We start from the raw sequence: 16,474 nt of genomic DNA, 5'->3' as shown, positions 1-16,474 counted from the left end.
TCAGTGGTTGCCTATTATGTTCACCTGAGCCTTGTTTGGTTGCTTATTCACCCAAGTATGTGTGTTTGTGTGCTTAGAAATCCCAGTTTCTAAATATCTTCTGAATTTGTAGTTTGTGTGCTTCTCCTCAAACCTTTATTTTTTGTCGCACTAGATGTTCCTGTGTTGTGGCCCAGACTTGACTCAAGAGGATTGCTGATGAATTTCTCTGGATCTTTAGAAGAGTGTCGTCAAAGTCTTTCTCGAGTGCATTCAGAGTCCTGATAAATAAGTAAATAAATAAATAAAAAATACTAAAAGAAGAGAGTTACATACTAGAAAGGTTACAAGTTAGAGCATAATCAAATGAGAAAACTCACGTGTATCGGGGTATATCGGACCTGTGCATTAACAGCCGTTACATTCATCAGAAAGCTCAAAACAGAAAATCCCTTCACTGAGGAACTTGTGTAACATTCGATAATGACAGCTATAATTATTCATTCATTCATTTTCTTTTGGGCTTAGTCCCTTTATTAATCTGGGGCCACAGCGGAATGAACCGCCAACTTATCCAGCATTTGTTTTATGCAGCGGATGCCCTTCCAGCTGCAACCCATCACTGGAAAACACATACACACTTATTCACACAATCATTCACTACGAACAATTTACTACCTAATTCACCTGTACCGCATGTCTTTGGACTGGGGGGAAACCGGAGCACCTGGAGGAAACCCACGAGGGAGAACATGCAAACGCCACACAGAAACACCATCTGACCCAGCTGAGGCTCGAACTAGCGACCTTCTTGCTGTGAGGCGACAGCACTACCTACTGCGCCACTGCTTCGCCCTACAACTATAAATATGTAAATCATTATTTATTTCAATAATAAATGAATAAGCAAGCAAAGAAACACATAATTTCCTATATTTTTATTGCAAATCATACATGAATATAAAATAAACACTAGAACAGGACAATAATTTAAGCATTACATAAAACAATGACACGACTCCTCAGGTTAACCTGACTGGTGAATGCAAACACACAAAATAAAGCCTTAATGCCTTACGGATGCCACATATGGATGAACGTGGATTGTGTGATTGTCTCTGTGTGTGTGCGCAGAGTCAAGGCACTGTGGGTAATATACTGCGTTCATCATCCCTGATCAGTCCACTTCCGTCAGGCCACACGGCCGTCTGAACTCCTGCCCCCGCTCGTGGATCCACTTGTTTGAAACTGAAAGACAAGAGGAACTTGTAAAGGTGTGTGAACATCTGATGCACTTAAAACCACCTAATATTATGCCGTGTTCATTTCATGTTAAATTATGTAACAGTGGAAGTGTTTGTTTGTTTATTGCCACATCAGCAACTCATGGTTACTTTAAAGCGAGATCACAATTATTCGCCCACCTGTGCATTTTCATTTTCAAATATTTCCCAAATGATGTTTAACAGAGTAAGGAAATTTTCACAGTATTTCCTATATGATTTTTTCTTCTGGAGAAAGTCTGATTTATTTTATTTCAGCCAGAAAACACACTCACCGACCACTTTATTATGTACACCTTACTAGTACCGGGTTGGACTCTTGCCTTTAAAACTGCCTTAATCCTTTGTGGCATAGATTAAAGATACTGCAAATATTCCTCAGAGATTTTGCTCCATATTGACATGATAGCATCACGCAGTTGCTGCAGATTTGTCGGCTGCACATCCATGATGCCAATCTTCCGTTCCACCACATCCCAAAGGTGCTCTATTGGATTGAGCTCTGGTGACTGTGGAGGCCATTTGAGTACAGTGAACTCATTGTCATGTTCAAGAAATCTGAGATGATTCACGCTTTATGACATGGTGCGTTATCCTGCTGGAAGTAGCCATCAGAAGATGGGTACACTGTGGTCATAAAGGGATGGACATGGTCAGCAACAATACTCAGGTAGGCTGTGGCGTTGACACGATGCTCAATGGGTACTAATGGGCCCAAAGTGTGCCAAGAAAATATCCCCCACACCATTACACCACCACCACCAGCCTGAACTGTTGATACAAGGCAGGATGGATCCATGCTTTCATGTTGTTGACGCCAAATTCTGACCCGACCATCCGAATGTGGCAGCAGAAATGGAGACTCATCAGACCAGGCAATGTTTCTCCAATCTTCTATTGTCCAGTTTTGGTGAGCCTGTGTGAATTGTAGCCTCAGTTTCCTGTTCTTAGCTGACAGAAGTGGCACCCGGTTTGGTCTTCTGCTGCTGTAGCCCATCCGCCTCAAGGTTGGACGTGTTGTGTGTTCAGAGATGCTCTTCTGCAGACCTCAGTTGTATCGAGTGGTTATTTGAGTTACTGTTGCCTTTCTGTCAGCTGGAACCAGTCTGGCCATTCTCCTGTGACCTCTGGCATCAACAAGGCATTTGCGCCCACAGAACTGCCGCTCACTGGATATTTTCTATTTTTCAGACCATTCTCTGTAAACCCTAGAGATGGTTGTGCGTGAAAATCCCAGTAGATCAGCAGTTTCTGAAATACTCAGACCAGCCCGTCTGGCACCAACAACCATGCCATGTTCAAAGTCACTGAAATCCCCTTTCTTCCCCATTCTGATGCTCCCTTTGAACTCGTCTTGACCATGTCTACATGCCTAAATGCATTGAGTTACTGCCATGTGATTAGCTGATTAGAAATTTGCGTTAACGAGCAGTTGGACAGGTGTACCTAATAAAGTGGCTGTAGAGTGTGTGTGTTTATATATATATATATATATATATATATATATATATATATATATATATATATATATATATATATATATATATATATATATAGTGTTGATTAAATGACTATATTGTAAATGAATTGTGAAATTAAATTAGAATTATATATATATATAGTACAAGTAGAACTTTTGTCATAACACACACCACTAGTACACATTATTCTGTAGTTAAAATGTAGTGCACTTACCCCATTTGCTGCCTACTAGTACAGGACAGGCTGCATGTCTCGTCCTGTAGTCTCCTTCTCCACTCCTGAACAGATTGTACCAGAACACTGCTGTTCCCTGCAATATCAATACAATATATTAAAGGGAACCTATTATGCAAAAATCACTTTTATAAGGGGTTTAAACACAGTTGTGTGGTGAATATAACCAGCTCCTATTGGTAAAAATTAATTAATTGTATTTTTTATAATCAGACTTGATAAAAGCAGTCTGCAGAAACACTTTGATTGAAGCTTCGTACGTGTCATCAGAGGGGGAAAGCCCCGCCCACTAGTGACCATCTCTCCCTCATTAGCATAATGATGTTTTTTAATCTGCCACTATCCTGACACATAGGCATTTGTAGCTCCGCCCTTTTTAAAAAAAGAGCACAATCTCATTTGCATTTAAAGCGGCAGTCTCAAAACGGCACAATTTGCATCAAAGCCTAAAAGGGTCAGTTTCAGAGTTATAAAACATTATCTGTGTGGTGTTTTGAGCTGAAACGTCACATATTGTAAAAAGGGGCATAACAGGTCCCCTTTAAGTCTATTAGATTTTTTTTAAGGGTAACACAACCTCAATGTACTATAGAGGTATTTATATTACTGATAACACCATACAATTCATTCATTCATTCATTTTCTTTTCGGCGTAGTCCTTTTCTTAATCTGGGGTCACCACAGCGGAATGAACCGCCAATTTATTCAGCATATGTTTTACGTAGCGGATGCCCTTCCAACTGCAACCCATGACCGGAAAACACAATACACTCTCACTCATTCACACACATACACTACGGACAATTTAGCTTACCCAATTCACCAATAGTGCATGTCTTTAAACCAGGGGTGTCCAAACTTGGTCCTGGAGGGTTGGTGTCCTACATATTTTAGTTCCAAGCCCAATTAAACACACCTGAACCAGCTAATCAAGCTCTTTCTAGGTATACTAGAAACTTCCAGGCAGGTGTGTTGAAGCAAGTTGAAACTAAACTATGCAGTTCACCAGACCTCCAGGACCGTGTTTGGCCATCCCTGCTTTAAACTGTGGGGTACCCGGAGCACCCGGAGGAAATCCATGTCATCACGGGCAGAACATGCAAACTCCACACAGAAATGCCAACTGACCCAGCCAGGGCTCGAACCAGCGACCTTCTTGCTATGAGTCGTTCGTGCTAACCACTGCGCCACCGTGACACCCGACACTATATCATTTATTATAAAATATCTATAAAGAGTGTCTGTACCTTTCTGGGCCACACAGCAGCACCAAAGTCAGGGAAAACAGTCGCTCCGCCGGCTTCAACATCACTCATCTGTAATGGAGATCCAGTATAAATATACACTTTTCATCTGAGAGCAGATCTGAGAGATAGTATGTTATCAGTGTTACAGACATTTCAGGAGGATTTAAAGTTTAGTGCAGAAAATAATTAAAATTGGGAAAGTCTCAATTTTAAAGGTCCCATGAAATTAAAATAACGTATGTTAGATGTTAGTATCAGTGTTGTTAGTTTTTAGGATATCTATAAGCTAATGTGCTCCAAAACAGTGACAAAATTTGCGTTTAGAAGATGAAAAACTGATATAAACATGTAAAGCTTGTAGTTTGTGTCTTCCACCTAACGATTTTAATCACATTACCTCATACTTCAGCTTCTTATTGAATCATAACCAATCAAATGCTCTCTAGTATCTGACATGCCCCGCCCCCTTCAAGATGCTTCACATTTGATGCGCTTGAGCTCAACCACTGGTGGAAGTAGCCATCAGAAGATACGTACACTGATCAAGGGATGGACATGATCAGCAACAATACTCAGGTAGGCTGTGGCGTTGACACAATGCTCAATGGGTACTAATGGACCCAAAGTGTGCCAAGAAAATATCCCCCACACCATTACACCACCACCAGCCTGAACCGTTGATACAAGGCAGGATGGATCCATGCTTTCATGTTGTTGACACCAAATTCTGACCCGACCATCCGAATGTGGCAGCAGAAATGGAGACTCATCAGACCAGGCAACGTTTCTCCAATCTTCTATTGTCCAGTTTTGGTGAGCCTGTGTGAATTGTAGCCTCAGGTTTCTGTTCTTAGCTGACAGGAGTGGCACCCGGTGTGGTCTTCTGCTGCTGTAGCCCATCCACCTCATGGTTAGACGTGTTGTGTGTTCAGAGATGCTCTTCTACAGTTACTTCTGTTGCCTTTCGATCAGCTGGAACCAGTCTGGCCATTCTCCTCTGACCTCTGGCATCAACAAGGCATTTGCGCCCACAGAACTGCCGCTCACTGGATATTTTCTCTTTTTCAGACCATTCTCTGTAAACCCTAGTGATGGTTGTGCGTGAAAATCCCAGTAGATCAGCAGTTTCTGAAATACTCAGACCAGCCGGTCTGGCACCAACAACCATGCCACCACGTTCAAAGTCACTTAAATCCCCTTTCTCCCCCATTCTGATGCTCAGTTTGAACTGCAGCAGATCGTCTTGACCATGTCTACATGCCTAAACGCATCTGCCATGTGATTGGCTGATTAGAAATTTGCATTAACGAGCAGTTGGACAGGTGTACCTAATAAGGTGGCTGTGTACCTATATATATATATATATATATTTATTTATATGTATTTTATTATTTATTTTTCTTTATAGATTCTTGTTTAGTTGTTTTTTATATCGAATGTTAAAACATTCTGCATATAACACATCTGTAAGTAACAGTTGAAATCCATGAAATAAAAAATATAAAATAAAATAAAAAATAGTTTTTTCAGTAGGTTTTGTCCACATTTCACTCAAATGTAGTTACTCCACATAGTTGTTCAGCTCATTTTCCTGCTTGTTTCCTCTTATTTTGAGGCACTGGTGCGGGTGCGCAGTGTTCATGTGGATCCGTATTAATCCAAAACACAAAATCACACACGAGCAGATATGAGCTCTGGGCCCGAGCACCACAACATACACATACTTACATAATTTAAAAAAGTAGCCACACGATTTCCAGTGCCTAATGATTTGAAAGCATCAGGTTCATCTTTCTATGAAGATAAAAATGTGTAGAGTAAAGACAGGCAGAGAGGCAAGAAAGGCACACACATGTACTTACATAGTTCAGATAGGTGGCAAGTCTATTTCCGTCAACCTTGAGGTTACTGTCAAAAGGACGCTGCAACAGACGTGTGTAACTATTAAACCAGATTGAAGTGCGGCAGTGGACAAAATATCCACCTCTGACGTTACACTACAGCTGAAGTCAGAATTATTCGCCCCCTGTATATGTTTTCCCCAATTTCTCTTTAAAGGAAAGAAGATTTAATCAACACATTTCTAATCATTATAGTTTTAATAACTCATTTCTAATAACTGATTTATTTTCTCTTTGCCATGATGACAGTAAATAATATTAGACTAGATATTTTTCAAGACACTAGAATTCAGCTTAAAGTGACATTTAAAGGCTTTACTAGATTAATTACGCTAAAGTTATGTTAAATAGGCAAGTCATTGTATAATGATGGTTTGTTGTGTAGACAATCCAAAACTAATATTGCATAAGGTGGTTAACTGTGCATTCACACCGGAAGCGGCGAGAGAGTCAAAGTAGCCGAAAGTCATTCATTTTTAATGAGAGCCGTCGGAACAAAGCGGCAAGGAGTAGTGCTGTGTGTCTTCGCCGTTGTGGCTGTCGAGGAGAGTTGAAATCAAGTCAACTATATGGTAATGAGCTATGACGAGTTTTTCCCGCAACCAATCGGAATGTAGAAGTCCACTGCTTGAGAGGATTTCCAGAGAACACAGTCCTGTAAACCTCGGTTCCAGCCGGCAGCTAGCTCTCTGGAACTCTCACATGGTCAGTACCTGGATGGGAGACCACATGGGAAAGCAAGGCTTCTGCTGGAAGTAGTGTTAGCGAAGCCATCAGGGGGCACTCAACCAGCAGAGGGCACTCAACCTGTGGTCTGTGTGGGTCCTAATGCCCCGTTATATTGATGGGGACTCTATACTGCTCAGTGATGAGATGTTAAATCGAGGTCCTGACTCTCTGTGGTCATTAAAAATCCCAGGATGTCCTTCAAAAAAAAAAAAGAGTAGGGGTTTAACCCCGGCATTATATTATTTGCCCACTGGCTGCCATGGCGTCATCCAGGTGGATGCTGCTCTCTGGTGGTAGATGAGGGGATTCCCCCCAAAAATATGTAAAGCGCTTTGTCTAGATAAAGTGCTATATAAATGTAAGTCATTATTATTATTAGATGTTCAGAAGAACAAGAGTAGAACCAAGAGTCTGATTATTGCAGTCGCAGGATTTCCATTTATTTCCAATGTTTTCTTTCAGGGACACATTTAAAAAACTTACTGGTGAGTTGATGTGCATTAACGTTAAAAATTGTTAATGTGTAATGTTTGTAACACTTTGTTTTAATGGTCCATTTGAGTATTAGTAGACTGTCTGCTTAATATCTGTTAATAGTGATCCTTTAACAGACATTTAACTGGCTTTAAGATGTCTCAGGACAGGAGTAAGCTGAACTGGCGATCACGCCGCCCTTAACCTGAAAGTGAAAACAGAAGTGACCGGTTCGTGAAGTGAAGAGGTGGAGTGCGGGGTGGTGGTATTGGGGTGTCGCAGATGAAAGTGGCGACCTGGCTGTCGCGGACACCGCCCTCACTATTCTGCTGCCCTATGTCGCCTCTATGGATGCGCCGGCCCTGACATGTCTACTTTCACTAACCCCAACAAAACAGTCTACTTATAATCTAATGAGAATTAGTTGGCATGTAGATGCAGTGTAACCTAAATTCAACAAACAGACCATCAAAAAAAAAAAAACGAACTATAAACGACAGTGCAAAGCAGTATTGCTGCTTCAGAATACTTCAGACATACCGTATGGACACATATTAGATATAAGTGAAGCAAAGCCACACCACACTTAATGAATTTGATAAATGAACTTTTTTTTATGCAGGAATGTAACCGGTTTGCTGATATGCTGTCACGGCGCCTTTGAATACGAGAGTACTGAATTTTGACGCTCTTGTCCCCAGTATAGTATAGTAAAGGCAAACAGCGTTGTCACCAGAGCGGCCAGAGCAAACTTTGATGCACTCATCACCTTCAGTGTGAACACACAGTAATAATATCGACCATAAAATGGTTTTAAAAAAATTAAAAACTGCTTTTATTCTAGCCGAAAAAAAAAATATTATAGGAAATAAAGTGAAAAATTCCTTGATCTGTTAAACATCATTTGGGAAATATTTAAAAAAATAAAAATAAATTTTCAGGAGGGCGAATAATTCTGACTTCAACTGTACGCTGACAACAGAAAAGCTGAGAGTTGGCTGTCGAATCAACCTATAATCATGTTTTAGACTACAATACTAGAAGTCAAGTTGTTTATATGAGAGATACTGAAACTTTTATTAAAGTCAAAATGATTAAAGCCGGTCCCTCCAGGATTTCACAAGTGTAAAAAAGATCGTATCTTAAAGGCTGGTTCACACAAAACCCTAAAATGACTGATTTAGTGTGGCAGCAATTTAAAAAAATTGCGAGCTCCACAAATTTTTCTGATACTTGCTTTATTTTGCATTAATTCAGCGATTACACTATTTCGAGGGGAGGGGAATCTGATTTTCGCATCTAAAATGACTGATTTAGTGTGTTTTTTTATTGTTTTGCAATAAAAATATACCCAAATTTTTGCATCTTAATTCATGATTATATTTTTGAACTGGTGAACCATTGACAATTGTTATTTATATAAAGAAAACACTGAGAGTTTTACTCTAGGGCTGTGCGATTAATCAAAATTCAGTAACAATTTCGATTTTGGAACATTAAAAAAAGACATTAATTGAGATAAAGCAATTATTGCATCAAAGCAATCTGTATTTGTTCCTCCTCAAAGCTCAGTTTCATCTGGAAATCTGTGAAATAGTGTAACGGAACTTTTAATTATAGTGAAAAACAGCTTATTATTAACATAAACCCTTGTTTATTACATAATAAATGAGCATATAAAGTTCAGGATGAAAAGGCATGTCTAACTGTAAAGCCGCACTCACACTGCACTTTTCACCTCATAGACTTCTATTCATACACATGCAATGTGAGAATAGCTTGTGAGAAAGTTCGTGCGAAGATTCGAAAGCTTGGTGAACTCTGTGAAATCGCATCACCTGATTGGGTGAGACCAACAGAAGATCAAAACATGACCTCTCTGTACAGAAATTTACAGAATTACGTAAATGTACATACGTACGACAGAATTTCACAGGCTCAAACTTTAGTGTGACCGCAGCATGAGTCAAAACTCTTAAAGAGCCCATATTATGGGTTTTTGAAAATGCTCTTCCATGTAGAGAGTAACACAGCTCTAAGTGAAGTGAAATATCCAGCTAAGGCTTAAATCTGTTAGTGTACAGTGTTTAAAACTATTGATTCATCTATAAAAGAGTCGACTCATAGTGCTTCAAACGAGTCGTCTTGATAACGAGTCATTAGGTGTTTCGTGATGACGCGGCTACGAAACACAAGTAGTTGCGCGCGCAAACCCGGGAGATTTGAAACCTGTAGCCCCGCCCACTAACAGAAAAAAAGCAACACACACACACACACTTGGGGGGGTTATTCGCGGATATAACTGAGGACGCGGGTGGTGAGGGAGGTGTCGCAGACGCCGATATGGACGCGCCGGCCCTGTGTGTGTGTGTGTGTGAAAAGAGCAAGTAAACTGTGATGGGGCTAGGAGATCTCCTCGCCAGTTCTTGGACTTTTTGCTCAATAAAATAGTTAGTCGTCAGTATTTTCTAGTCCATCGTCTGTATTTACATTCACCCACTGGCAGCCAAAATCCACTATGAAGCGTGTGTGCACTGTGACTACTTTTATACTGTTGATTAGCTGGGCATTTCACTCTGCCTCGCGCTGAAGCCTGTCAGTGTCGTCGACCAATCGCAGCAGGCTGTCATCAGTCCAATCAGCGCAGATTAGCTTCGCGCTGAGGAGGGGGTTGGGAACAAATGAATCGCTGAACGATTCATATGGGAGTCGCTGGGATAATTAGGTAAAACTAAATGCAGATTATAAGACCATCAAAGTGTTGTTTGACCTTGCATGCATATTAGACTGTTGTTGGAGACCCTTACAACCTAAATATGACCCTATTTCATGTATAATATGGGCTCTTTAAAGTGACAGCGCGCTATATTCCTGACTGAGTTCATTGTTATTGATCAAACAACAAAATCACTCACTGAGAGAAACAGAGACAAACAATAGTTTATCATATTTGGAAATAAAACGCATTGTCTGAAAATAAATCAGTCATCAGTGTGGTTTGATGTGCGGGAAATGTGCGGTAATTGTAATAATTTGCGAGCTCCACGATTTTTTGCGCCATTTGCTTGATTTAACGTTAAATTCAGCAATCGCATGATCGCAAAATCTTGGCGGGTCTGTGTGTAAAGTGTAAAGCGTTCTCATTTTCACCTACGAATTACAATTAGTCAATGAACTCCAAACGAAATGATCAGAAAATGTATTACCACCAGCAATAAACTATGTATACGCTGATTTACAGCACATTTTACAGTGATTTTTTTATCAAGTGGCACACTGTATCCTAAACACATCATTAAAAACATATGATTTCATATTTAGACTGGATTTATTGCCACATCAGCTATTTAATGGCAATATCGTGATAGATCAAAACAGTGATAATTCAATAAGAGATGTCATTTTGACTGAGAAAGTCTTATTTTTTTAATAATAGTGTAATTATTATTATTATTATTATTTAAATACAGACCGCAGAAGGCATCTAAACACCTTAATATTTGCAAATTACAGTAAATAAACCTCGTCAATAATTAAGACTCTTTGAGATTGGCAGAAGTTTAGAGCTAAATAACTTAACATTAGGGGTGGAACAAATCATAGTTGATCTGTAGTCTGTACAGATCACAACCCACAGTCCAGAACACACGTGATCCAAAGATTATTACCTTCTTTATTTGTAGATTAATCCAATGTTTGTAAAGATCGCAGAGAGATCGCCTCCCGCGTCATTTAAATTGCACGTGTGAAACATTTTATCTCTCCTGTAAACTATAATGATGACGGATGAAGTTATGGCGATACCTAAACGCCTTCTTAGGTTACTAAAGGTGTTTTCTGTCACTGCTTGTTTAACCTGCATTAATGTATTCAGTGTAAGCTGCACGATTAATCATTAAAAGATCGGGATCTCAACAACGTGCAACATAAATTATAAATGATGATGATTTGCATATGTTTATTAATCCTTCGATGCATTCAAATCTGTGATTGAGAAAGAGATTAATTTTTTTACTAAATTCAGTTAATTACAAACAGTCAAATAACACAGAAGTACTGGGAGTGTTACCGACTCGGTCCCAGTCATTCCCCTCACAGGCCAGCAGAGGTCACCATCCCCGGACTTTTAAGCATTACATCATCCATCTAAACTGATTGTGCACACACCTGAACTGAATCTAGTTAACGACCCACGCTTCCTATATAAGCCACACTCAAACACCAGTTCATTGCGAAGTCTTGTTTAGCCCCGGCCAGCATTACTGAGCGTTCTTTCCTGTCTGATCTTCTGATAATAACCCCGGACTGTTTCTGACTGAGTTGTCTTCTGCCTGCCCACGACCCTTGCTTTATACACAGACTCTGAACCACGCTGCCTGCCCTCGACCCAAGCCTGTCTAACGGATTCTGAACCACTCCGCCTGCCACTGATCTATGCCTGGTAAATCACTCTGTGTCTGTCAGCCGCCAGCCCCAAGACCATTATTGATTACTGTTGATGTGTGTTCACACTTTAGTGCGTATTGGATGTTTGTGTTTGACTGTGACTAATATATACTGCATAATGAATCCCTCCGTGTCAGTCTCCTCATTACAGGGAGAACAGTTTATAGTTTAGATAAAACCACTGTTTATGGTAAAGGTTAAAATCACCATCATATGCATTTAACCACGCTCAAATTAAAGTTGTACCATTATTTAACCAATAGGTGGCGACTACCAGCTATCAAAAACATGCCAGTGAATAATTCTTCAAAAATGATCATCTAGTAATGAAACATGAAGTTTTATGAGTGAATAACTGAATCATTTATTGAAAATGAGACTAAAATAAATATGGGTTGTACAAATGATACTGTTAGATTTATAAATTTAGGTTATCAGCAACACCAGCAAATGTCATTTTCACACTGAATATTTCACTTCATTCAGCTGATTATTTCTTCATTTTATTTTTAATAAAATTACAGCTTCTAAGTTCGTTAAAACCAAAAGAGTCTTGCAATGCTGTTTTTGTAATAAATGGAAAGCAAACGGCATTTGTCTACTCTCTTTTTTGGCTGATCTGACTAAAACACCATAATGAGATCCTATGAGAACCGTGAGATTTGTGATTCGTAACACCCCTATTTAACATACATACCTAATTAAGTTTCACTGAAAGTCTTAGTCTTCAATTCATACATAAATCCATACAATAAGCATCAATATGAGAAATCCAAATTGGGTCTTTTGTTGTCAAAAAAAAACTTCAATATAAATATTCTGTATTTTTGTTTTTAAAAATTGCAAATAAAAATGGTCACTTACTACATTTCTTCATGCACACAACCCTGATGTGGTATTAAAATATCATGTCTCATAATTAAAATAATGATGGCGTTCGTGCACAATGATCTTACCCTGGAGAAATCAAAATGTGGTTCATATTGACCCCCGACGCCATAGTTCGCAACCTAAGATGCAACAGAAATCATCTTCAGCTGCACAATCAAAACAATTCATTATTTGCATAAACTCTGGGTTCCAGATGATTACTTCATATTGTCTCAACACAAATCAGTTAACTTAATTGTATTAACAAATTTAAGTGGATTGGAGACATTCAAGTTGGCCTAAAAAACTCAAGAATAGTGTTGTTTCAGCTCATTTTAAATAAGTAGTTTGAACAAGCAGCAAAAATCTTTTTTGAGTGAAAATAGAGTTGAGAAATGAGAGTTATTAGCATACCGTTTACCTTAATGCAATCATCTAATTCATCATACTCTATTGATTTTTCAATTATTGTGCTGTGTATAGGGCTAATTAAAATTGTTCACTGAAAAATATTTAGTCAAGGCTCATTCTGAAAACGTACCCCTGTATACATTTCTGGGGAGCGCCAAATACGACCCAGGAGCTAGATTTTTTTTCAGTTTTTGTTTTCGCGAATCCACCAGAGGTCGATGTGTACGCTTTTTCAGATCTCAAATTTCTCTGGCGAGTGCCATTCACGCCTGCTGTTCTCGCGTAAATCCACCAGAGGGCGCTGTGTATGCTTTTTGAGATCTCAAATTTGTCTCGTGGGTGACATTCACGCCTGTTGTTCTCGCATAAATCCACCAGAGGCTGCTGTCGACTGACTGACTGACTGACTGACCCACCATCCTCCTTCCCTAAACCCAACCAATAGTGTTTTCATAAGCACTGATTGACCAGTGCCCACCCACTTCACTAAACCAAATCGACAGTTTTAACTGTTTTCAGATTTTACCACATTCTCACCCTGTTATTTACTGGTTTATTTTATTTTTTGGCTTCTGTTTTTGTCTTACCTGTTTTCTGGAACCGTTCTTTGCCAGACTCGAACCCTGTCGTCGAGGTCAACTCCTCTCTGCGCCTCAATTCCAGACATACATGACGAGGTACTGAACAAACTGATAACAGTGGGAAAGCCATCCACATGGAGGCAAGCGTTCAACGTTCAAGCGCGAAAAGTAACAGCATCATACCGCCCTGTAGCGTTCATTTTAAAGTTTAAATATAGCCATACATACTTCTGCCTGCTTAATTCGCGATCTCCAAAAATGTATACAGGGCTACGTTTTCAGAATGAGCCTGTGCTGCATTCAGTACATAACGTTATTGTTGTTTGATTTATACTATACACACACTGTATTAGATGATATTATATTATCTTCAGATCAAATATATTGTGGAGTATTTAGCATGAATGACCTGTAGTAGTTCAGCAGTATCCACAGTTAACCCAGTGATGTCCTCTATTCTCTGATTGACCCGTGCGATCACTGGGTCATCTTCTCCTTCCAGCCACGCACTGTATACAGAAAACAGCACAATAATGACAATGGTTATACAGTTGAAGTCAAAATTATTCGCCCTCCTGTGATTTCTTTTTTCCAAATGATGTTTAACAGGGCAAGGAAATTTTCACAGTATTTCCTATAATATTTTTTCTTCTGGAGAAAGTCTTATTTGTTTTATTTCGGCTAGAATAAAAGCAGTGTTTATTTTTTATTTAACTATTTTAAGGTCAATATTATTAGCCGCCTTAAGATATATTTTTTCAGATTGTCTACAGAATAAACCACTATTATACAATGACTTAATTACCCTAGCTTTAACCCAATTAAGCTTTTAATGTCATTTTAAGCTGAATACTAGTCTCTTGAGAAATATCTAGTCAAATATTATTTACATTCATTCATTCATTCATTTTCTTTTCGGCTCAGCCCCTTTATCCGGGGTCCCCACAGCGGAATGAACTGCCAACTTATCCAGCTCGTTTTTACACAGCGGATGCCCTTCCAGCCGCAACCCATCTCTGGGAAACATCCACACACACTCATACACTACAGACAATTTCCAATTCACCACATGTCTTTGGATTGTGGGGGAAACCGGAGCACCCAGAGGAAACCCACGCGAACGCAGGGAGAACATGCAAACTCCACACAGAAACGCCAACTGAGCCGAGGCTCGAACCAGCAACCTTCTTGCTGTGAGGCAAGAAATTGGGGAATATTATATAGACTGATTTCACGCGGCCGCCATTTTTAAAAGCGAAATCGAGGCTGCGGTGGGAAGAAACCCGGAAGTATCGTTGGGAGTTACATTGGAACGTTGTGTAGCTTGCTGTATATTCTCATTTCACCGCCTTCCGAGTGACCCGAAGGTCCGTTCTGAATGAATGGTGAAAATATAAAGGGATATCAGAGCTCATTTTCAGCTAAGGGAAATGGCACTAGTTAGCTAGCGTTTTCTTTCCAAAACACACGTTTTAGACGCCATTTATCAAACTCAAGTTAATGAACTGATTCTTTCACTATATTAGACTGGTCACGATACTGAATTAAAAGAAAAACCATCAATTTCCCGCTAACATTTAAGGCACTGTTAATGGCTTTCTTAAAACAGCGCTGATTTGCCATTGTGTTCACGTGATCAACAGAATAGCTTGTGATTGGCCGAGAAGGTCAACAGTTCACCCTCCGCTGTTTACCGAGTACAAACACAGACGAGCCGAGCGATCTGCTTGATGACTCTACTGATCTTCATGGCTGCTTCGTGCTCGCGTCTCCGTGTATCTGTGTTTGCACTGGGTGAAGGGCAGTAAACTGAGTGCAAACACAGATACAAGGAGACTGGAACGCGAAGCAGCCGTGAAGATCAGTGGAGTCATCTGCGCTCAGCGGCGCTTCAATCTTAACTCAGCGGGAAATAGATGGTTTTAAAACTTCAGTCCCGGGACAACACTATTACAGACAACACGAGGGTGTGCTACAGTGTTTTATCGCTCACTGGGTAACATAGACTGAAGCAGGGAAGAGTCCCCACGGTGTTTACCTGCTGCCATGATCTGAAGCCTAGGAGGACACTTGAGCATATTACTCTTAAAGAGATTGTGATGTTGTTTGATGCTAAATTGCTTTTAATTTTCTAAATTAAACTTACTGAATGATATTAAAGTGATGTTTACACCAGTTCTGCATTTTGAAATCTCGGCAACAGCTGGAGGTGTGTACTCCACAGCATGTTACTGTAACGTGTACAGTCCTTGTCCTATACTTCCGGATTTCTTCCCACCGCAGCCTCGCTTTGGTTCTTTAAAATGGCGGCCACGTGAAATAAGCGTATAAAGGGGGACTAATAATTCTTCAACTGTAGGTTATACATTTACTCATGTAATTTACACATAACAAATCAAATAGAAAATAACCAAGATCGAGTTTAAAGACAGCCAACATGATTTGTGTAAGAGTGTGTGCAGTCGTTCACTGCCTATGATTCCTTGGTAGCCGGTTTCAAGGTTTACTGTGGTTTGGAAAAGTTAAAGCGCTAAAATGTTACGTTTTACATCTAAGAACTATCCAATTGGTCAGTCTATAATTCAGCACACATTTAAAAAAACAAATCACTTATGCACCAACTTCCAAGCTTGCTATAGAGCTGAACAGTGCAGGGGTTTTCTTTATATTCAAATAAAAGTTATCTGAAGATGCGTTTAAGTTGGAAAAAAATCTGTGTTTTTAAAACTAATAAAGACACTGTCGCCTCACAGCAAGAAGGTCGCTGGTTTGAGTCCCAGTTGGGTCAGTTGGCATTTCTATAAAGAGTTTGCATGTTCTCTCAGTGTTGGCGTGAG

At 39.7% G+C, this 16,474-nt stretch overlaps 1 protein-coding gene across 5 annotated transcripts in view; it reads right to left on the bottom strand.

The window, feature by feature from the left end:
* Positions 1-902: 902 nt before the first annotated feature.
* p4ha2 (procollagen-proline, 2-oxoglutarate 4-dioxygenase (proline 4-hydroxylase), alpha polypeptide 2) overlaps positions 903-16,474 on the bottom strand; it is a 35,947-nt gene continuing 20,375 nt past the window's right edge. For 2 of the 5 annotated variants that reach the window (XM_056446627.1, XM_056446629.1), the window contains exons 10-15: positions 14,047-14,146; positions 12,732-12,785; positions 6,088-6,147; positions 4,226-4,294; positions 2,958-3,054; positions 903-1,227 (exon numbers count right to left, since the gene is read on the bottom strand). In XM_056446627.1, the coding sequence (XP_056302602.1) occupies positions 1,157-1,227; positions 2,958-3,054; positions 4,226-4,294; positions 6,088-6,147; positions 12,732-12,785; positions 14,047-14,146 (451 nt within the window). In that variant the 3' untranslated portion in view covers positions 903-1,156. Of the gene's footprint in view, positions 1,228-2,957; positions 3,055-4,225; positions 4,295-5,953; positions 6,020-6,087; positions 6,148-12,731; positions 12,786-14,046; positions 14,147-16,474 lie in introns of all 5 variants that reach the window. The other 3 variants (XM_056446626.1, XM_056446628.1, XM_056446630.1) reach the window with 2 other exon arrangements.

Source organism: Danio aesculapii, chromosome 21 (assembly GCF_903798145.1).
Source record: "Danio aesculapii chromosome 21, fDanAes4.1, whole genome shotgun sequence".
Lineage (NCBI taxonomy): Eukaryota > Metazoa > Chordata > Actinopteri > Cypriniformes > Danionidae > Danio > Danio aesculapii.
Note: the sequence above shows the minus strand (reverse complement) of the source record. Positions and strands in the feature narration are given on the sequence as shown.